Source organism: Protopterus annectens, chromosome 3.part1 (genome assembly GCF_019279795.1).
Source record: "Protopterus annectens isolate FY-2018-M chromosome 3.part1, PAN1.0, whole genome shotgun sequence".
Lineage (NCBI taxonomy): Eukaryota > Metazoa > Chordata > Ceratodontiformes > Protopteridae > Protopterus > Protopterus annectens.
This window is the reverse complement of record NC_056732.1, coordinates 495,199,865-495,225,048: the sequence shown is the minus strand read 5'-3', so window position 1 is coordinate 495,225,048 and position 25,184 is coordinate 495,199,865. Positions and strand designations below refer to the sequence as shown.

Here is a 25,184-nt window from a genome sequence, read left to right as displayed (position 1 = left end):
GCACTATCAAGGCAAAAATGACAGACCTGCACTTCACTTCTTCAATTCCTACCACCGTGATGTCCTAATTTCTATTTTTAAAAGTTGTATAAGGATGCAGCTTGAGGATCGTACTTCATTACAATCCCCCTTTGGTTTCTAACATCTGAACAACTAATGTAGTCTAATGTTATTTCATCATATGTTTATAAAGCCCTGCCCCAGTGGCATAGAAGGATAAAACCCTGACTATAGCCCGGTCAAATCAGATTCAATTAGCAGCTCAGATAACTAACGGAACAATAGGGAGGACTGGTGTGCCCATCCTGGAGAGGAGGGTGACATGCATAAGGGCACATAAAGCATCGGAGCTTCCTGGCAGAGGCTGGGAAGTCAATTGTGATGTGCCTCAATTGAGGGCTAGGGCAGTACCCCAACATCAGCTCCATACAGAAGTGTGCAGCAGTTCAGCACAATATGCCACTGGCATGACCCAAGGACTGAAAGGGCATATGTCAGGTTATAACTGGGGTAAGTGATAAGATAGAAAGAACACAGACTGAAAGGTGGACAACATGTTTACCCAAGATACTCTTAGGTTCCACTCTGGCCTAGGCTGGAAAATCAGTAATAAGTCCAGGCTAGATTAGTATAGCTGGTAAACCCACGAATTGATGTGAGGCACTCAACAGCTGTCAGGATGACATAAAGGAGAAAAGAGAAATCAATAAAATATAGTTATAAAACCTTTCTTCTCATCCTTGCCACTCCACATTTAAAATTTTTACCTAATCAGTCTTAGATATGAAAGATTATGTAGTGATTTAAATTCTAAAACTTTTTTAATAAGAAACTTCTTTATTAAATTGTCACTTATGACATAGGCAATCATACATTTACATAACTGAAAACAAACAAAACTGACATATTTTCAATGCAAACATTATGCATCAATTAGAAGCTTTCCAGTCACTGTTAGTCAAATATTAGGGTCTATATTAGAAGACCAAAGACACATTCTGTCGAATGCGTCTTAGTCGAACTGAAAAGGCTGAAAATGCAAAATGTCAAAGCGGCTGATAAACAAATTCTTTCCCTGGGATACTTTGGTGTTTTCTGCACTGTAGTGTGGTCTCGGAGTAGAGGGGGTGGGGGATGAAGTCCCCCACTTAATGTAATGTTTGTAATTTGTAAGGTGAATGCCTTTTTTTTTTTTGGAACAGCGATTTATTTCCCTTGGAAAAACATCACTATTCTGACACTTCGACATTGTAAGCTTTCGCTTACATAGGGTCGATTAAACATCATTCACTTTTTTAAGCATTCAGTGATTTAATATAGACCCAAATATTACATAGCTCATTCAATTCCAGGCTTTCCTTAAACCTCATTCCTCCTCCTAAACATTATTCTATGAGTATTGTTCCCACAAGTCCCATTATTTCTATGTAATCTGCTCCTACCCTTTTCTCAAGCTCCCACTTCCAGCGGTTCTATCTGTCTTACAGTATTCACTACATCTAGTGCAATTGGTTTAGACTTTGATTTCCATTTTCTACTAATTGCTTTTTTGGCAGTCGCCAGAATTAAAATCAGCAAGGCCTTATTATGTCTAGGCAATTCTGATTTTGTATCCCAGCTCAAAAAATCATTTCCTTAGTCACACCAATTTGCTCACCCAGTATTTCTGATAGAGTTGTCTGCAAGGAATTTATAAAGTCTGCCATCTGATTATACTCCCAAAAATATGTTCCCAGTTACCTGTTTCTTCCTCATCACACCTGCAACATTTGCAATCAACTTGAGGAAAAATTTTTGGAGTCTACTCAGGTTCTAAAAATACCTAAGCAAACACTTGCAAGCAAAGATCCTAAATCTTCTAGACTCTGTTGCATATTTGGAAGTCATACATATGTCCTCCCTTTTGCATCTTTGTGAGATGCTCATCCAGTCTCTCTTCCCAATCCTTTCTAACCTCCTCTGATTGATTCCCATTGTTATCACACATTGTGTTATATACTCTACTATTTATCCTTTCTTTAACAGCAGCTTCTATTCTAGATTCTACTAAAAACTCATCCAGTGCAGGTCTTTCACTTATGATCCCGCTATTTATTTCTCTGTGCCTTGTACAATGTAAATGACCAGATAAATCAGCACAATCTGCTTGTTACCTGGGTATGCAAAAAAGGAAAACTCAGCTGGAAATGAGTTAGGCATGTTTTCTTGTCTCTGTGTGCATTTCCACAGAGCTCAGCAAACCTTGGTTACTTGTCTGTGCTTCAAGAATTGTTTTCATTAAATTTAGAGCCATACAGGCAAAGATAAGTTCTCAGACTGTGTAATTGCACTCATTTTAACTGTTTAAGTGATTGCTGCTTGTATTTTGCAATTTTCTGATCATTTGAAGTGCAATTTTTTTCTGCACATCACCTTTTCCCTTTACTGTTTGGTACTGGAACTGTTTTAGTCTAGTAATCACCTTGTAGGAGAGTGATTTAGCTAGAGAATAAGCTGTTTGTTGTTCCATTGCATGTAAGGGTCCTTTTTTGCTGTATTTTTAAATTAAGAGGGTTAAGGTCACCCATCTTGGTGCAAAAGGTGGTTACCTGTTTTTTTCTGAGATGGAAAGCTATCCAGAGGGCTCAATGCATTGTCATTTTATTGTCTAGAGGGCTCTGGACGTATAGTTCACTTTCATTCTGCTTCTATAAATTAAACAGGTTTAGGCAGAGCACAGCAGCTGTCGGCAGTATCCTGTACAGACACAAGTACATGAACAGGTAAGTTTACTTATAAAACTAGTTCTAGGACTGCAACCTGCAATTTAGTAAAGCAATGGATGGAGTTAAGCTCAGAGCAGCTAGCTTGCACATAAGGTAGCACTAGTACAATATCTTAGCACTATCTTACACCATATCCAAGCACTATTCAACTCTAGTCCCTAACCCTAGAGACCACCCTAAGAGATCTTTGTAAAACTTAGTCCTCAAACCCTTATAGCATAGGTCCAGACAACATGAATATGCAATTTCCAAATGTCTCCATAGCCAGCTTGGTAGATATGGACATTCTGAGACAATGTAGCAATTGTCTCATGTTCATAGACAAACTTTTAATCCTTAAAGAAACCAGTACAGTATGCAACAGTTGTACATATACAACCTTCTTGGAGCCAACAATCTTGCTTATAAACAAGATTGTCAAGAACAGAAACACAAAGTACATCCACAAGTTGTGACGAGCACACACACTGCATACACCGTTCAATGTGTCCACCATACACACAGACTATCTTATGTTATGGCACTAAAAAGCAATCTTTCCAAACCTCAAATACCTCCTAAGCCTGCAAATGGCAATTCCTATCTCACCAAACTCTAAAGCAAACACTAAAAACAACAACAAACACTGCACATAAGCCTAAACACAATGGACCCCCGAAAACAAAGCCCATAAGGCAAGCAAACACTTTACCCAGGACTCTTGTCACAGGGGACTCCATTGTATGACAAACAGATGCACCTCACCAGACTGGACAAGGAGAAGATTATGGTTAGTTGTTTATCTGGAGCCAATATCTTCCGAGTTACACATGCACTTAAGTCTTTGCACCACAGGTACCAGTATGATTCTATCATAGTCCATAAGGGCATAAAAATCCTGAGAATCCCTCTCCAGACTAACTGAAGAGAGACATTATGGACCTCTCTGAATATATGCCTCAGACCTGCATGTGCCTTGCATTGAGCTGCATTCTACCTTCACCATCTCTCATAATGACAGGAGCTTACTAATTAAATTAAACAGGAAACTAAGAGGACTAATTAAATTCAACTGAAAACAAAATAGTATGTTTTATATATATATATATATATATATATATATATATATATATATATATATATATATATATATATATTAGCATTCAAACTTTGCTTTATAACAGCGAGTGTGTTACAACCAAAATTATGTCTAATTTCTCCCTTAGGCCAAACAGAAATTCTACTGGTTAAGGAAGAAGTCATGCTCCTTTGTGGTGAATACTCTTGCTGAAGTACTGCATAGACTTTTTACTGCCTCAGATGGTAAGCTGTTATAATTTCATGGAACCTTTTACTGAGAATAATAAATATGTACTTGCATGAAGCTGCCTGTCAAAATGTTTTAAAAGATTAATTAAGCACATGAACTGCATCCCAGAAGTGAATCACTTTCCATTAACCTTATGCCTTTAATATTAATGTGACATAAGGAAAAGCTGCATCTTTTTACCACAAGTCAGTTATCAAAGGATAAAGTGACATCAGCAAAAGGCAAATGTAGTACTGAGATCTCATTGACAAGTAGCATATAGCAATAACCAATATGTTTCAACAAAATATTTATTTCAAAGGTCATATCAGAGAAAAGAAACAAGAGGAAGCTAGATTCAAAGACAGCCATGGAGCCATTGAACAGGACTTGCGACAGAAAGATGCCAATATCTGCAGTGACATAAAGTGATATAAAACTACTCAAAAAGATATACAGTCTGTCTGATAAGGGGACTGGAAGCCAGATGATTTGTGCATAAAAGCAAGAACAACCAGTTAGAAATGTTCATGTTTCTCTGCTACAGCACTGTGTGAACAGCATACATGTGGCAGTTTAGAACAGATGAAGAAGGATGTGGCTGCAGTTATCATGGCAGGCATGATATCCCTGTTGGGAACAAGACATATATTTAGATGTACATAGAGCCCATGGAGCATTACACTGCTGATGTAATTTTGGTCTGTGTGTATGATATTATGAAGTAGAGAAATCCATGACTGCATCAGAATGAATGTTGCCATATTTGTGCTCCTCACCAACATCCAGTATTCTCTAATGCAGAAGCCCGAAGAGCTGCATACTATGGTCTGGACTACCAGAGTTATAATTAGAGTAGAGTGAAAGGTTTAGCTACCATGGGAACAAGCTATCATGGGGCAGGATTAGCAAGTAACAATGGTGTGTGAGTGCAGTAGTATTAACATTGATTCATGAAGTCACAAAGATATCTAAGCCTCATAAATGAATGCCAATACTGCATTCACAGCTTGGGAGAAGCCCTTTAGCAGTTAGCTAAAGGAGAACTGAGCATGTGGCTAAAATTGTAGCAATCTGCTTGTTATAGCTACAGTTGCAGGGGCAAAGAAACGCTTTGCTTTTTTTTTCCCTTGCTCAACTTTGAGTTAAGGGGAACATTAGTTTAGGGATCGGCACAAGGCACTAGATGGGCTAGCTATGGTTCTGATGACTATATATTTATATTTGCTACTTTGACATTCCAACAGCCTTCTAGTGACAGAGCAGGAATGTTTTTGTCTTGTCTCAAAAAGATTCTGGCACAATTCCTGCTGAGTTTGACATCTCAGGCAAAACAATTTTATAAAATGCAAGAAAACTAAATGTCGCATACTCCTGTAATACATAGGTATCACCAAATTGTTCACTTTGAGCAATAAGCAGCATGCATATAGCATTTTATTCACCAAATATTCCAGAAGCCATTGTGCATTTGCACCAACTGAGTTATCATTCTGTTAAAACTCCATGGTTTGTGACCATGCTAATAGAATTATCATCATATGTGCCATATGTGTCAGTAGCATAAATGATGCACACAGATTCCAGGACCTTTCCTGCTATTCGCTATTCATGATGGTGGTATGAGCTTTCCTATCTAAAGATGCAGTTCTGATGCGTGGATGAATCTGAAGGTACTCTGCATCATACTAAAAAAAACTTCACTAAATAACTGTAGTATGTTACATTCTTTATAGCATTCCCATATGTAAATCTTGTAGCTACATCTGAAGTGCTATGAACAAAAGAAAGTCAGTCCCAGAAGATGACCAGCATAAGCACTTTGATGAATAGCCATTAGGTGACAGATGGTGAGTAGCAGTGCAGAAACACACATTTCCTCTGCAGATAAGAGGCACGGTGACTCAGCAAATATTCATAGGAAAACAGATATGTATGTATGACATTGTAACACACAACAGTGAAACAGACACACAACAAGAGATGGGTGAAGATGTGCTGCCATTGATCAGACCACTGGACCAAAAATAGTGGATACTGACACAGGTATGATCATGAAAATAAACTAATAATGTAAGCTTGTCCACCTACAGCTACAATGGATTGCTATATGATTTTTTTTTAATTTGTGCCCCTGCACATGATCATTAAGTCTGTGTTGCTAAGTGAACCACAACTATGTCAACAATGACAATGTTCCTGTATAAACCACTCTTTAGTGTGCAAACAATCAAGGCTAGTATGAATGGTCAAGTTGTGGAGACAGCAGAGATAACACACTTGCACAAGGCCATATTCTGGTGATGTCATGAACACCAGTTGGAAGATGGGATGCCTACATACTGGAAGATGTACATATAATGCCACAGTGTTGTGCTGTCTGGATGCTACTTGCCATGTATCATGAACATAATGCAGTCAGCAGCTGGTGAATGCTTGCATGTAACACAGTTGAACTGAAACAGATCCAGATGCCAAAGCAACATAATAGTGAAATGTGTGGCACCAAAATGCTAGGGTGCACTTGTGCAACAATGTGCTGCATGCTGTATGCTTACATTCTGTTGATAGGTGTCTTTATTGCCCAACATATATGCAACACTGTAGATGTGAGATGCTGTAACTGCATGCAGTATGCAGTATGTATGCAGTCTATACTGAAGATATCATCATGTGGCTATACTGTCTCACAACATGTATCATATCTCTGGCCTTTGTACAGACATCTAAAATAAGAATAGCTTCCATGTACATGTAATTTTAAAAGTGCAGAAAAACCTTCCTTCAAAATTATACTGTGTTATATCTAAAGCCCATTTAAAAAAAACATTAAAAAGGGACTGGGAGCAAATTGGATCTGCAAATGTCGTACTAGATAACATGCTTTCACAACCATTCTAATTAGTTTATATGCTTATTGCAAGGTAATTCCTAAAGATCAAGCAAGTATTTACTTCTAGTCCACTGTCAGTATTGAAAAATATGGCAGAGAAACATGAAACAACATTGTCATTGCCTCCAATACACCATCAGCTATTATACCATATGACTGTCTTTCAGCAACTGCACTCATTAATAAAACATTTTGCTTACATATTTTCTATACAATATTACTCTCTGCTAACAAGTGTACTGTTTCAAGAAATATACATTATAAGTAGTTGTAGTGTTGTAATGTCATTAATATCACAAGTGTGATACATGACTCCTTTTTTTCTAAAATGTTTCTACAGGCTATATGCTTATAACTATTTGTAGATCCTGTACAAAAATATATGCTATAAGAAAAAGAGGAGGGAGTGGGGGAAGGGAGAGTTAATCAGCAGTAGTCACTTAGGCCATGCTCAAGTGTAAATATTCATATCAGTGCAATGTTGTGTCTCCATTGTTACAAAACACTGTCAATCAATCAGTGACCAATTATTTAGTATAGTGTTTTAGCTGAGCAATGCACAAAGCCTGAACATTCCATTAAACAAGCATAAACAATAAATAAAATACTACAAATTCAACTATTTAGAAAAGTATAAAAAAATCTATGCAATTTGCCTTTATAATGAAGCACAAGAATTACAAAAATGTAATGGCTAATGTTAGTAATTCACAGATAACTAAATAAGTACATTGCAGTAACTCAGAACAATCATGCAAGTCAATGATGGCCAGCTAACATGTATAAATGGCATAAAAGTAATACCACTAAACCTAAAATTCTGAGGCAAACTGATAAAATGATTGACTTTTCACAAGCTGCTGAAGGTCAGGATTGACAGAACACAGTAATAGCATAAAAACTATTGCAGAAGCAGTGCATAATTCTGGAGGTCTGTGGCACCAGCCCATGACTGCAGCTGCTACTTTGTCCTCTGCTGGTAAAACAAGCATAGTATGTTCACAACCATAAGTTGTCTGCCAACATGGCTGAACCATCCATCTCATCCTTCCCATAATCATGTACTCCAAAGTCCTAACCATGTCAGTGGTAGAGGTCACATATATTACCGACAGGTATACAGTTCCAAAGTACAGAATTCCAAATATGGCATTTCCAAAGCACAGAATTCCAAACATGGTAGTTCCAAAATACAGAATTCCAAACATGATAGTGCTAAACCTGCTTATGAAATGGCTTGAAAGGAATTTTCAAAAGTTATTTCTTGGTAGGGCTGCTTTGCCTCCTACATACCTCTATGCAGGGGCTTTGCCCAAGAACACCATAACCATTTTTATCCTGAAAGTGTTCAGCACTTCTGGTTGCTTTATTATATCTTCTCTCTTGTAACATACTTAATATTATTCACCCTATCATTTCTATCTCATTTCAATAATACACTAAATATCTTTATTTGCCCAAATATTCCCTTTTTCTTTTATACTCATATCCTGCTCTGCTGACTTAGGTTCATAGGTTGATAGGTACTTACTGTGCTATTGATCTGTGAGGATCTTTAGAAGCCTAGCCTAGAGAAGGCTTTGTGGCCATTCCAGCTGTGACAAGTGTTTGGACAGGTACATGCAGAAAAGGGCATTATATTCAATGATTGATATAATGAGAGCTGAGTACAAAGGAACAATAACATCCATGGACCTATAGGTTGATAGGTACTTACTGCGCTATTGATCTGTGAGGATCTTTAGAAGCCTAGCCTAGAGAAGGCTTTGTGGCCATTCCAGCTGTGACAAGTGTTTGGACAGGTACATGCAGAAAAGGGCATTATATTCAATGATTGGTATAATGAGAGCTGAGTACAAAGGAACAATAACATTTCTGGACCTGGAAGCCATACCTTTAAATACAAGCTGTGCAATGAAGAAAGGCAATAGTGGATATGTGGTAGTCAAAGGACAGTTTGTTGTCGATATAAGTTCCCAGATCTCTGACTATACGATCAGCTTTCAGAGGAATGTTGTCAATGTGATAGATATAAACAAGATTGCTTGCTGAAGGATACTATTATACATTTCTTAACATTTAGTTTCAGTTTATGGTCTTGACACCAGCCACGTGTTTAGGGAACACCCTCTTGGAGGAGCTTGGTGTCCTCTGCAGAATTTATGATGCCACCAAGTTTACAGTCATGTACAAACTTGCTCAGCTATAAGCCTTTAACATTTGCTTTGACCTCTGAGAAGTAAATGCTAAAAAGAGTATCCAAACACTGAATCTTGGGGGTACACCAACAGTGACTGAGGAAAGTACAGCTGCAAACCCTCATTTCCTGGATTCGATTTGTGAGACAGTTTGATACTCAACAAGTTACACAGGGACTTTCATTTAGCTGTGAGAGTTTATCCATGATACCCAAGTATGGGATGGTGTCTATTATCTAGGCGAGGTCTATATATTTAGTGTGTACTGATTTGCCTTAAGCCATAGCCTTCATAACCTTCTTGAAGAAATCAGCCAGGTTAAGTAGGCAGGATCTGTCCTTCATGAACACAAACAGACTTGGTTCAAGAGTTTCTTGGTTGCCTATGCTGTTATTTATTAGTTCCATAATGATCCTTTCTATAGCATTACAGTTAAGATTGGTCAGGTTTATGAATCTAATTAATTACCTGAGTCAATTGATGCCTTATTTTTGTGCAAGTGAATGCTGTCCATTCAAAGAGCACAAGGTCTGTTTAGAGGCTAATATTAAATAGTCTCTGAGGGGGGGCATTACAAATCCTGTTTCAGGTTGACCAGTAGCCTGGTATGTTATCCATCTCCATGGAAGTAGTGTTTTTGGCCTTGGATAGTGTCTTGAGGACTTGTTCTTGGGAAATTTGAGGGCAGTGTAAATGCTGGTATGTTATCAGGAAATGCAGGAGAGGGGGTTAAAGTTAGAATTAAATTACTATGCTAGTAGTTTGGCTATGTCATCTGGGTCCGAGTATGTGATGTTATTTACTATCAGTTGTGTACAGTGATAGACATTTGTTTCTGAGGTCTATCTCAAGAAGGCTTTGTAGATGTCCTTCACCTGGGAGGCTATTTTTACCTGTTATCTGGTCTTGGTTGATTTGATCAGGGTCTGGGGTTCCTCTGTTTAGTTTAATAAGTGGGTTTTTAGCATCTTGGGAGTTAAGTTTATTTTTGCATACAGTAAGTCTTTTTTTCTCTTTCTTATAAAGTCTGTTTATATTTGTGTTCCACCATATGGGTTTATTCTTAAATTTTGCATTACATTTCCTTTGGACAGGGACAGATGCATTTATGCAGATATTTGTATAGAATTTGGTGATAAAGATTTCTGCATATGCAGTGGGGTCATCAGGTTTGAGGGAAATTTTGAATTTGGTCAGGTTATCAGTCAGTTTTAGTAGATAAGCCTTAGCATAGTCTCAGAATACAGAGATATTGGAAGATGATGCTTCCTGCTTCAGTCTTATGGTAAATGTGCAGATTTATAGTCTAATTTGACCAGTGATAATTAATGGGGAGGAAAGTTGTCCCATGTTGGCAATGACCAAGTCCAGGATTTTATCACTCCTGCTTCAGGTGCAGACAAACTAATCCAGAAAATTTATTGATAAAGTCCATGAATTTTTTGGCATGCATCTTCCAGTTAAGGGGCAATGAAGTTGAAGTCTCCTGGGAGACTGGTGTTTGGTTTAGTGCATATGGATTTTATACTAGTTAGGTAAAAATTGCAGGCTAATGAGAAAAAAGAGGGAGCTCTATTGTTCTCTATAATATGAAAAGGGGTTTGTTGATAGTAAGTTGGATGAGGATGAGTTCTAGTTCATAATCTTGTTAAATATGTCTGGAGGTCATGTTTTAAGAATATGGAGTGCCTTCATTAAAAGTGATGGACCTGAATGTGTAGAAGTCATGACAGTCAAAACACAGGAAATTATCGACAAGGATGCCTAGTTCCCTTACAAAAGAGTCTAATTGGAAGGCTGTGTTGTCCACATGGTATGATGTGGAAATATTTGGTTTACCAAAATAATCTAAACAACATTTTTCATACTTAGTTTGAGGCTATTGTCCTTGCACCAGATATTAACATAATCTAAAGTGTGGATGCAATTAGGAGTCAATGGAGGAATAAACAGCAACAACAAATTTACAGTCATCTGCAAACATAGGTAACCACAGTCCAGCAGTATTATTTTGATAGGTTGTAAAATAGATGCTCGGTGTGAGAATATGTTACAGCATTTATAATTTGTTTACTTTCATAAATAGCACCTGTAACTCTAACCATAGGGGGTTCTGTCAATGAGCTAGCCATCCAGTGCACAACATATGGATCTATATTCAGAGCTACAAGTCTCTCAGTAATGTCTGCATGGAAGAATGGTGACAAAGGCATTGGCCAGGTTTGACTATGCTGTACATACTGCTTAGCCAATATCCAATGTTTCAGTGACTTGTCTGAAGAAACTAATGAGGTTAAGGAGACAGGGCCTGCCTTTGACACAACTGAGTTGATGAGGGCCCAGAGTTAAAATATTTTCAATGTACAGATTAATGGGGACTGACATAATAAAATCCATAGCTTTACATATGAGGCTAGTGAGGCTAATAGATCTAGCACAATTAGAGTCTATGGTTGGGCCAGCCTTATGTACCATCATTACCATGGCTGCTCTCCTGGCTTTAGTAATGCAGCTGGTGAAGAGATTTATATTAAATAGGTTAAGTGGGTGTTTAGATATTTGCTACTGATAATCAGGCAACCTGGCATGTTATCAGGGCCATAGAAGAAATGTTCTTAGTTTTTGAGTGAACTGAAAGGACGTGTTTCACTACAAGTTTAGGGTGGGGGATAACAGAGACTGTATCTCTCCACTGCCCAGATTTTTGTCCCATAATTTTAACCCATTCCTCATAAAATGTGTGGTTTTCTAAAAAATCACTGAGGATTAAAGTCAGTAAATATTGACATACTCTTGCGTTTCGGACTCCATATCGTTCAGAAAATGCATGCCAATACAAATTTCTGTTGTTCTATCAACTTTCTGCACAGGTATTAAATGCGTAGAGTAAACTTTGTGCTAGATTTGTCAGCAAGCATATTAGGTGCTTTCTTTGGCAGTATTATTGTGGGCTAGCAATGCTGGGTGTTAGTTCCTATTTTCTTGGAAACAGTTTAAGAAACATTTGTATTTTTTTTTCTTTTGGTTTAAGTGGCTATTTTAAGTTTGTATTAAACAATGAGCTTCCTAATGGTAACTTTTTACCTCTTTGTGAGTTTGCTTAAGTGCACTGAAAAGGTTAATTGACCTCTTGTTTGTATTAAATGACTTATTTTTCTTGCTATATCATTTATTTACACAGATTTTCCATCACAGTGGACTGCTTTGAAATTTCTTGATACATTTGCTACAGAAAGAGACTGCCTTATTAGTGTAACTATTTAAGTGGATGCACAAAACAAAGATATATGTGTCAGCTTTCACAATAGGATCTGTTGGAGGAGAACTACAGCAGAGTTTAGTTTGTTTATCAAGAATTGAAGAAGGCTTGCTTTTAAGTCCCTAAACACAGAAATGTTTGTAGGAGAATTGACATCAGTTTTAAAGGCAAATAACTCCAGCCTCCTCAATTAAGAAGTGAAGCTACTTGCTGTCCTATACCAGAGCCCTGTACCTTGGGAAGCAATAAAGTACGTGTTTCCCCAACCAAAGTAGTAAAACTGATACTTTCTCAAATTTGTTTTGTTATTTTTCCCTATATGTATTAAAAAGTTCTGCTACCTAGCCAGGTTACCCAGCAGCCGTACACCTTCCTAGCCCTGCATTTATCGTCCACTTGCCCTTGCTAACCTTTTCCTTAATCTACAAAGTCCCCCTTCCTCTTTTGATAAAATAGCTAACTCTGCTCTCTGTCTCTCCCTCACCCTTGAATAACTCCTACACTCTTCTGTTTCCTTCCAGACCAGCTCTCTCCACTAGTCCTGCCTTACATTCTCACCCTTCTCTGTCCCCCTGCTACATCTCTCAAGTATAGCTTGGCTGTACAAGACTGCCTACATACCTCTTAGTCTACTTGCTGCACTCCTCAACTTCTGCCCTTTTGCCCCTTTTCTCCACCACCTCAGACAAGTTTAACCTGCTGCTCACTGATTGACTCTCTCAACCTTCCAGTCTGAACTACCCTGCCCCCAAATTCCACCTAGCACTCCTACATTTATTCCTCACTATCTCCACCCCTTATTCCAATCTCTTCTCCCCCCTCACAACTACACTTAATCCACCCAGTCTAAATTGCCCAACTTCAGCCTCTCCTTTCCACTCCCCCTATCCAATCTCCTCAATCTCCTCTCATACATTTCCTCTATCACCTCTCCCTCAATACTCCTACTTCCCAAACATCTTACTACTGCATCCCTGCCTCCTTCATACAACTTCAGATAAATTACTTCTCTCCATACTTTTATTACTCACCTCTAACATACTCTTTACTTCAACTGACACTCCCTTCTCTCCCACTTAATACAACCATGCTTTTCTCAATCCTCCAACAACTTAAAGTCCCCTGCTCTCTCCTTCTCTTTCTAATTCCTTTATTCTATATCAGCTCTTACTCTTCCTCTGCATATGCAATTCCCCCAACTAAAATAACCTCCTCCTCAAACTCCCTTCTCCATAACTCTTTCTCTCACTTCCATTCTATCTCTTCTTTTCTAATCCCACCCAATCAACTTCATCTGTTCCACTACAAAATACTATCCACTACTACTACTACATTTACACACAAATTAACCTTTTCTCCAACAGAACCCTCTATCTCTATACCAACATTTCTCAAGTCTTTCCTACTCAATATTATATCTTTAGCCGGAGATATCCACCCCAATCCTGGCCCTATCCTCTTTGACAACAATAATCACCCAACTCCCTCTCCCCTACCCTCAAGCATATTAAAAATCTTCACCCTGAACTCCCAAAGTCTCAATAACAAAGTCCACCACTTCCAGGCCTGGCTAACCCACAACCAACCAGACATCTTAGCCATTTCAGAGACATGGCTTAAACCCCATATTTCTGATTCAAATACTTGGATACCATATTATTAGAAATGACCGACCTATAAAAAAAAGGTGGAGGCTCTGCCATAGTTTACTCTAAGTCACTAACTGTAATTCCCCTCCAAATTCCAGTTCCTCAATTTGAAAATACTGAACTTACAGCTGGACTACTGAAACTAAATAGACACAAAAACATCTGTATTATTGCCCTATATATCTCCTGGAAATAATATCCCCATCCTTGAAGACATTCTCCAATGGGCTTCTACTAAAGTTAACTACGAAACATATATCTTAGGTGATGTAAATATCGACTGGAATAAAATTAACTCTCTCTCCCCTTGCCATCAATCTCTATAACTTCACCCAAACAATCCAGCATATAACTAGACCCAACAAAATTAATCCCCCAGGTTCATCTATTGACTGGATCCTAGTCTCCAATCCAAACAAAATCACTAATTCTGGAACAATTCCAGACAGCATTAGTGACCACCTGCCAGCCTTCATTCATCGCACTACCAACTCTTCCCCTTACCAACATCAATACATCCTAACTCGTAATCTTACTAACTTCAACCCTACAACCTTCTCAAATCTATTTAAACAAATGAACTGGCAAGACCTTAGAACTCTCCCTCTTGATGATGCTATCAACTACTTCAACTCTGTTTTCTTAGATACACTTAACTCTCTCGCCCCTATCAGAAATAAAAGGGTAAAAATAAATACCACTCCTTGGCTATCTAAACTTACTAAACAAATTATGCATCAAAGGGATAAACTATGGAAAGTGTTCCAAAACAATAAACTGCCCAACACCTTTCTCCAATATAAGCAACTACGTAACCAAGTAAAACAACTAATTACCAAGGACAAAAAATCCTATTACTCCAACCTCCAATCTAACAATAACAAAACCCCAAAAATTCTGGAACTCAATAAACTCTCCTTAATCCCGGTTCCAAAAATAATCCCAGTCCTGACCCAAATAAATCTGACCTAGAATTATGCTCAGAATTTAATTCTTTCTTCTTACAAACAATATCTGACCTAACTAAGACCTTCCCTACCAATATCCCTTCTGTTCCCATTCATTCTCCTTCCAATTCCTCCGATAACCCTCTCCTTGGATTTGAGCTCAGACCTGTTTCTACTAACTTCATAAAAAAACTTCTATCTAAACTTAAACCCTGCTCTAATGCCCCTGACAATATTCCCTCCTCCTTTCTAAAATGTGGTGCAGATGGGATAGCTCTCATCAGCATCATTATTAACAGATCTATTAACGAATCTTACATCCCCAAATTATGGCGCTCAGCTTATATCCTTCCACTGCACAAAGGAGGCAAGAACACCAACATCTCAAACTTTTGCTCTTCTCTCACCTATCTCTAAAATCTTAGAAAAGTGTGTCCACTCCCAACTTATGCCTTTTCTAACCCAAAACCATCTTCTAACACCTACCCAACATGGCTCTGGTCATAGCACTACTACTGCTCTATTATCCTACCTAGAAACTATCAATCAAGCCCGAGACTCGGGTCACCTGGTCTCTACTGTCTTGCTTGATCTCTCTAAAGCCGACACTGTTTCTCATAATCATCTTCTCCTTCAACTATCAAACCTGCATCTATCTCCTAATTCTCTATCCTGGTTCTCTAGCTACTTATCTGATAGGTCTCAGGCAGTCAAATGGAAAACTCCATCTCCTCCTTCCTACCCACCCAAACAGGTGTACCACAGGGATCCATCCTGGGACCCATGCTCTTTAATATTTTTATTAATAACTTTCATTCTGCTATCCCTGATGCCAAAATTATTCAATATGCAGACGATTCAACCATAGTCTGCTCTGCCACAAACAGCTCTGAACTGCTTCTCAAAACCCAAGCTGCCTTCTCAACCACTGAAAACTGGATGCATAAAAACCACCTCTCCCTTAATGCTAACAAATCCAAAATTCTCCTCTTCTCCCTAAAAATCTTACTCCTTCAATAAAGATACTTTCAAAGTCCTTAGCAACTCTAAATCCACTATTGAAGTTGTTCCTCTGCAAAACTCCTCGGTGTTACAATTAATTCCTAAAGTTCGATATACACATTCAACAAAATATTAAAAACCATCAAAAACTAGGCATGCTATACAGGAATAATCGCTTTCTCTCTCACCACAAGGCACACTCTGGCCACTACCTACCTTTTGCCCTCTTTACTTTATGGAGCCCTCTCTTAACCAACTTGTCATACTCCAGCAGCTCCAAACTAGAAAGCTGCTATAACAAAATATCTAAATTTGCCAAACTGTAAAAACTCCACCCACCATTGCCTTTCCTTCAATCCCTAAATTGGTTAGAACTACCAAACTACCTAACCTATCTGCAGCTCACAACAGCACACAAACTTATATTTCAGCCATCTAACTGTCCTGCTCTAGCTAATATCCTTCCGCCCTACACCCCTAAGAGATCTCTCAGATCTGAACATCAAAATCTGATTGATATCTACAAACCTAAAAGTCCTGCTGGCCAGCTTCTCCTCTCTTTCACTATCGGTAAGGCTTGGAACTCTCTCCCTTCCTCTCTAAGAACTATATCAAGCACTGAAAATTTCAAAACTCTGCTTTTCAAACATCTGTCCACTAAATGGAAATGTACCTGCTTTCACCCTACCTAAAACATTTCAAAAACTCATAAATTCCTACCTAGAGTGCAAAAAGGTGTGGCTGCCCTTCAGTCCACCTCAGCTAAAAAATATACAAGTACATACCACATGGAGTGTTCCATTGCACTCAAAATGTCCCAAAGACCTATCTTCATTCTGCTTCATGTAAATATTGTAAATAGATTTCTTAACTCTCTTCTCTATGTGCTTATATAATTGCATTTTCTCAAACTACTCTATAAGAATTCCTTTACAAATGTATAACCTTCTAAGAATGTGCTCATGTGCTCAAATTATGCTTTGTCTTAAATTACCCCATAAGAATAGCTTATGATTGTATAACCTTTTAGAATAACCTTAGTGAAGTAGTATTTGACTTTGTTGCAATAATGAATGTTTCTATTGTACAAACTGATTACCTCAATGTATCATTCATATTTTATATTTCTGTATTTTATATTTGTACATCTGAGTTTTTCTCCCGGCCTCCACTGAAAATGGGCCTCAGGGCCCAGTGGACTTCCCCGGTAATCAAACTGGAAATAAATAAATAAATAAATAATGGAAAAGGTCACTAATTTGTAATCTTATTTAATGAGTGAAAATGGAGAATGAGGAGGACATACTTGTCAGGACAAGGTCAAGCGTATTTTGACCCTAGGAAGATGATTAAATATTTGTGCAAGAAGGTTAGCATTTATAATATCAAGGAAGTATTCGGTATGCTGATCACTGGTGGTGTAGGTCAGCCATTTTACTAACAGATAGTAAAACATCCTCAATATAAAGATGATGAGATTAATGGAGATTTGAGTTAGGGAGGAGACAGCCATTGTGCTCAGTAGAGGACATAAATTGTGCTCTATAACTAGCTATACATAGTAATTCATCGTTTAGAGTGGTTTTGATAAAGGACAGTCCGAATTTGGGGTCCTAAAGATTCAGTCAGAAGGTGTTGGTACCCTTGACAAATACTGCTATGGCCCTGCAATTTCTAGTAGGTGTAAAGACAAAACAAGTTCTAAAGCTAGAAACAGAGGAAGGGTTTTCATTGCATTGAAACTATGTTTCTGTAACTATGTCTGTGTGAAAGTGTTTGATCATTTCATTTGATTTCCATCCAGCATCTACTCCCTGGCTGGCCCATGGGTCATTACCTTTATTCTTTCCAACCATCCCCACACCATCTGTATAAATGGATAAACATTAGAACCTGTGGTTTATGCCATCTCATAATAGTTTTCTCTGACTTCTCTATACACCATGTTATCAAAACACCTGTACAAGATCTAATATGCACCATCATTAACACTTTGGGCACAACTACACTACACAGTCTGACTTAATCCCAATATACCCACCACTAAGAAAATTCACCCTCTCCATCCCAGATTTCTACCTTCCCTCTACACAGATTTCTCCTGTTTTTTACCTTCTTTTTCTCTTCACCGTCCTTCTACATCTGAGCACAATATTGAGTGTTTCTGTCAATTATCCATATAATTCCTGTTGCTCCTTTTTATACCCGTCCAAAATTTTCATTCTTTACTCATTCCCCCTGCTTTCCCATCATGTGCCCAAATTCAGTCATGAATTCAATCAGCATCATCCTTCCTTACTTCCCCACTTGCACACTGTACCTTCTCAAATTACTCTTCCATACTTCTCCACCATTCTCACTGTCTCCTCCGCCATTCACATGTTTTCTGCAAGTTCAGTCATTATCCAGAATATACATAACTATGTTTTTCCAAAATCTCTTTCAAAATACACCCCACTAATTCTCATTCTTTTGCTAAGAGCTAATATTGAACCTAATCCTGGACCATTCTCAAAATCTAACATTCACTGCACCAAACTTCCAAATTGTCAATCTCTGTTCCCTGCTTAACTCAGCAAGTATCAACACAGAATATATACACCGGTTTGGTACTTACTTAGCCTCTGAGGATCCAATCATCTTAGCCATATAAAATATTGACTTAAAAAAGATGATCCAAACCCTTTTCACTTCTTACTGGGGCACAACTGCATTCACAAATTATGGGCAGGTAAACAGTGCATTGGTAGAGCTCTACTACTGCACAAATCTCTTCTTAACATAATTGTACTATCATAAGTCACCTCCAGCTCAGATCTTCTGCCTAAATGACTCTCAACCAAAAATGACCCATTACACCTGTCCATTGACAATCTTCAACTACCCTTCTCACTCAACAAATTTAAAATGCTCCTTCATATCATTTTAGCCTCTGCCTCTAATCTTAGAAACATAGTCATTATTAGTGACTTCAGCTTCCTTGGTAAACTCTCAATTTACCTCACAGAATATCTAGCTCAATCTGTCTCATTTAAGTTTTTAAATATCCTACATACCTAAATCTCAGATTATGAAAACACTCTCTCATTGTCCTTATTATTAATAACACACCAAGTAAAATTACCCATATCATCATACATCCACCATTTTAGTGACCACTTCAAAAACTCCTTTAACATTAATTGTATTGCAGTTAAATCCCATATAAAACTGATTAGTTTTCATTAGAAATTTACTGACAACAATGCTAACCAAACACATTTTCTATAATCAGTTGATTGGATACCAGTCCTTAACTCTCAAAAGCCCAGATGGGATTCAGAACACTTAACCACGATGCTTTTGCATCTCCAGGACAATTTTTCCCTAGACATTTCAGGTTTATAATGCAAAGAAAAATGTCTGGCTTTCCAAAAAATTAAAAACCCTCTATCATCTGAGAGATGAAGAACAGGACCTCTACAAATATTAATAAACCCAAGAGTCCAGAGAAAGATTCAAAACGAGCTACTAGTAGACAAAGGAGCTCCACCTAAAGTCTCAACAACAGTCTCTTAGGCTAAAATCAGAGAAATTCTGGAAAGATGTTAACGTCCTAATTGTTTACAAAATGGAGTCTGACTCCATTTCCTGCTCCTTAGATGACGTCTCCTCTTTTGATTTTCTCAGTGAATTCAGTAGTTTACTCCTGTATTAGGCATCAATAGCAATTAAGTTACCTTCCCTCATCACTCACCCAACAACCCACCTTTCTACTTTATACAACTTCAACCCAAAGGCATTGAGCTACTTTTCCGAAACATTCCTTTAGATGCGCCCACAGAATGAGATAACTTGCTCTCCTAATTTTAATACAATTGTAAATACTACATCATAACTCTTATCCACATCTGTATCTTCTGCCTCAGCAATAATGTTATGCCATCAGTATGGAAAATGCCTTAATCAGTCACTATTATCATCCCTGTTTTTCTCTATTTTCTGAAAGGGGGTGGGGTGTCATGACAACTGGCATCATCTCTCTCAATTCAACACCACTGTCCTACCTTCTTCAACAGTCATGCCTGACTGTTCCCAGATCTTCTCTCACACAATCCATCTGTCTCTTGGCAGCCCCCCTTTGTTTCCTCTTGCCTTCTCCCTATCTTTCTCAAATCTTCTTCACCAAATCATCTTCTGATTTCCTACAGATGTGCCAGAACCACCATAATCCATTCTATTTGACCTTCTCTGGAATTGGAGCTACTTTAGCTTCTGCTCTGATGTCATCATTTCTTGGTTTGTCCCACAGCACGCATCTTACCACTCATCTCAGGCACTTCATGTCCATCACCTCCAACTTCCACAACTACCCTGCTTTCACTGCCCTCTTTCACTACCATATAGTAGTACTGGTTGCACTATTCTTTTGTAAACCTGACTTTTATGCTTCTTTGGTATTTTTCCATTACACACTTCCCCTAACACCACTTGACTGTAGCCCCTATGATTCTAATTCTGACCTCATCATTCAGACTTCATTTCTCTCCAGCTATCCTTCCCAGATATTTGAAGCTGTGAACATTTCCCACTATGTTCCATTCTACCTCAGTTTTCAGCTTCTTCTGATTTCACCATTTGCTGCCATGACATCTGTCATGCCTGTACTCATTTTCATCCTATGTGTCTTCAGTTTTGCATTCCACTGCACTATTATTTGATTAGGTTCCTCTTCAAAGACTGCTTTTAATGTCCCATTGTGGTTACTTACAGCAACAGCTTTGTTGATCTGTCCCCTCCAGCTTGTTTGCAAATGTAATCTATCACCAATATGAAAAGCAACAGGCTCAGAACTGAGCTCTAATGCACACCCACTTCAACTAGGAGACCCTCAGTGTGTCTAAGCATTGTTTACAGGTGTGTCATTGAGTCCTTGTACATATATTGTACTAATTCTATCAATATTTCCAGGACAATGGAATTATTACAGGACTGCCCAAATAATCTTTCTTGGGACCTTGCCATATGCCTTGTCCAAGTCTATGAATGCCCAGTTGGACTCTAGCTTCTTCTTTAACTTCTTCTTAATGATTTCTCTCACTACAGACACTGAGTAGCTTGTGCTACTTCATGATTAAAGTCTGAACTCCTCATCTCCCATTTTACTCTCTACCTAAACAGTCAAATCCCACCAATACTTCATATTACTGTCCCCTTTTCCCATTCCCTTTCTAGGGAAATTTCTTGAAACACTAATCTATATCCAGCTCTCAATTTATATTAACTATCATAAACTACTCTCCTTCTAAGAGTATGGCTTCTGGACTGACCATAGCACAATGACCATTCCCTGGTCCCTCTCCAATGAAATACTATCTCACATGAATAGAGGTTGTGTCACCTGAGCCTAATCCATAAACCTTACAAAGCCTTTGATTTAGTAAACCATTCCCTTTTTCTAAACCATATGATTCATGTTGGTGTAATCCATGATATGCCTCCCTCTAGTTCAAAGAATTCCTCTTCAAGTGTTAATTTAGAGTCAAAACCAATTACTCTATGTCATTTGCAGCCCTCTTTTCAAAAGTCATTGCCTAAGTATCCATCCAGGTCTCTTACTCTTCTTCAGGTCAGGATACTCTGTCTTAGTTATTTAAACCTATCATCAACAGGATTTTCACACCCTTACTAAGTGAATTCTCTGTCATAGCTTACCACTTAACAATTCCAAAACCAAATCTATGATATCTTTTACCAGGCACAGAACTGCCCCAACCACAAGCTCCTGAAAAAGTATTAGCAATGAAATCATCAAAGCAAGTATATTTTTCTAACCCAGCCATATGGTTTAGAGGAGTAAAGCCCACACTACCCCTAAACAAACCATATTTGACTGGTGGCATGAGCAGAGAAAGGAGTGGACAGGAGAGAATGGAAGTAAGCATCTGATGTCTGCTGATGCATCCCAGAGAGAGGGACGTATCACAGGCTCACTGCAATAGCAACATAAAGATTCTGATAATATCCACACTGCAAGCCATGTACTGCTTGGTCAGACAGTTGTATATAAGTAAAAGCATGCATGGACTTTATGAAGGGTGCTGCAGCAGTGCTTGTATGGTTGCTGTAGGTGGAGAAGTTAAGGTGCACTCACCGGTGGTGGTATGAAGCTACATCAGCCTCCTCGATCTCCTCACCTGCTCCAGATGTGGTTCAGGTTGAGCATGGGAGAGTCTATGATGGGTCTAGTAAACCCAGTGAATGAAGAGAGAGGTTGGTGGCAGCTGATGGCCAGGTGCAAGAAGTAGGTAGAAAAAATACTTTGTTTTAAATAACTTGGCATCTTCTTATATCAGTCCCTCACCTTCCAACTACACGTAGAAAAGAATGAACAAAAAATTAACTATCTACTATTTTTGGGCATAACATTTTCAAATTTTCTGTCTGCTCCATCCAGATGTGCAATAGAAGAAGAAATACTACTTGCACTGCTAGAATATAGCCTACCACAGCAGCTACTTATAAAAATACTAAAGCTCTTCAGGCACTTAATAACACAATATACCATTTCATTACTCTCTTCTCTCAATGAGAACACCACTACCTCACACTCCAAAAAGTAAAGTGGCTACCTACAAAGCAAAAGGCAGATCTTCTGTTTGAAAAGTTCAAAATATTGAACCTTTCTTCCCAATTGGCAGCAAAAAGTACCTACAGGGCACCATCTTACAGTCTGAAAAGTTAAGCCTACCAAGGTCCTATATACCTTACTCCACCAAACAAACTAACTAGTACAAAATACAGTTTCTTACTGTAAGATCAATGCTATGGGAAGCCTTGCCAGCCATCCTCAAGCATCTCACCTCTTACACAAACCAACGATCAGAAATGTATAAATGTACCACTGTTGAGCACATTACACAATTCCCTACAACCTTAGCAGATTCAATACCTAAATCAATCAATCAATAAATAAATAGATTAATAAATAAATAAATACATATTTTATCTTATTTTGTTTGTAGCTTATCAGCAGCTTTTCAACCAAGCTGATCTCCTCATTTACTATAATTCATGAATCTTTTTCTATAATTACCAAATCCCTTCTTACTCCTCCACCCCCTTTTCCCTTCTGTTCATGTACATTTTCTACCCCTACCTCCTTTCTCTGTACATAACTAAATGATCATTTCCTTATTTTATAATCAACCAGAGCTGCTATCCTTGTTCATTTGCCTATTTCCTTCATCAATTATGGTACATTGATGATACTGATCATATTTTACCACATTTGCTAACTAATGCTGTTTCTCATGTTGCTTTCTCCTTTATTTATAATCGATCTTGATTCACTGTTTATATGATTTGATTATCTAATTAACTACTGTCACTGTATTTTGTTTTATTTCCATTGTTTATTCACCATTTTTTATTTTTGTTGTACCCACAGGCTGAGTCTGTAATTGTTCCATATGGATCAGTGCTCTACCTCAGTAAAAAAATAAATAAATAAATAAATAAATAAATAAATAAATAAATACAATAAAAAGTTGCAGGAGGACTTCAGGTTCAGTCATTGCTTTATTAAGACTGTTGGTACTGAATTGTGCTATTGTAACGTGTTTCATATTAGACTTTATCAGGTTGGAATGTCCAGCAGATGGACTCTGCCTAAAAAGAAACAGTATGGACCACATCTATATTGCCAGATCGAAAGTTTAGGTTAGCGAATACCTAAACATCGATCTGGTAATATCAAAATATTAAAACAGTGAATGGCTGATTTAACGTAGGGAATGACTTCCCTTGGCAGCAAAAAAAAAAAAAAAATTAAACCAAAATGAAGTGGGGGGCTTTGCTCCCCACACCTACTGATGTGGGGGCTATGCCCCCCACACCCCCCCTAACTAAATATATCAACTCCAAGATCACTCTACAGTGGGAAAAGGGGCAAAATCTGCATAACGGCTAAGGGAATTCTTTCCCTGAGTTAAATTGGCTGTTTGTGTTTTTTTTTGCTTTTGCTATTACCAGATCAACATTTAGGTATTTGCTAACCTAAATGTTCGATCAGATAATAGGAACCCTATGGAGCAGCACATGCTTTAGCCATAATGTAAAATGGAAGATGGATGCTGATCATTTTTGGCAAAGCAGGAAGGCTTGTCAGTCATCGTTTCTCAAACTAATATATACTGGATCCTCCTTGAATGACACTAGCTACTTAACTGATTATTAAATTTAGTTGTAATGTCTTTGAACCTTGCCACCATTCTTAGACATGGCAAAATACTCCTCATGGCCAGTGGGTTTCCTGCCTCAGGCAATTGCATAGCAGGATGAATCATAGCCAGTGTCAGAAATGCACAGTCAGCATAAGCTTGCCTTCCTCCTGTTGTCCTTCCTTCTGGCAATGATACAGTCTTTAACAATTCCTAATCAGGATAATGTACCTATGACCTCTGACCAATGCTTGTCTGGAATATGCATGTTCTCCCCATGTCTCTTTCAGGTTCCTCCCACCATCCTAATTTGGCTAGAGTCATGGGAAGCAGCACAGACTGTAAGTGATGCCTATTGCAGGAAGAGTTAAGTCCACCAACCACTTTAGTCATCAACTGTGGTACACAGTATCCTCTAGATAGTAGAACATGGATCACAGACTAAATGCCATGTCAGGGCTGGCCACCAACAGTGTAAAAAGTGGCTTTAGGTGATTCGGCCATGATAACTAATATTAGTTTCCAAAATGGACATGGGTATTTACCAGTGATAAAGGGGTGGAGGACCTAGCCTACTACAACCTATGCTAGGGACCCAGTCTAATATTGGGATGGGTCTAGGTGACCCTTCTGGCCACTGTGAGCCTACCATAAAGTCCAGCAGCCATGAGTTAATAAGCTACTGGTTAGTTAGAGACCTGTTACCCATAATGACTTACATGGAACAGCTCTGTTGACTTGAAAGCTGAACATAAAAACATTCAACCTGCCAAACACAAACTAGTGACTCCTACTCTGAAAATAGGCTTACTGACAGGATGCAGGTTAGAAATGGATGGCATGATGGTAAGGAGAAGACTGGACATCCAGTGTATCCAGGAGATAAGTTGGAATAACAGTGTAACAAATCCACATAGCTTGGATCCCAGATTCTACTACTCAGTGGGCGGACACTCTAGAAATAATATTGTGGTTGAAATTA

General features: G+C 38.3%; 1 protein-coding gene across 1 annotated transcript in view; it reads left to right on the top strand.

Moving 5' to 3' along the window:
• Positions 1-25,184, top strand: part of LOC122797688 (squalene monooxygenase-like) — a 1,062,766-nt gene that overhangs the window by 847,099 nt on the left and 190,483 nt on the right. Inside the window, exon 8 of the mRNA XM_044066224.1 lies at positions 3,971-4,067. Coding sequence (XP_043922159.1) covers positions 3,971-4,067 — 97 coding nt within the window. The remainder of the gene's footprint in view (positions 1-3,970; positions 4,068-25,184) is intronic.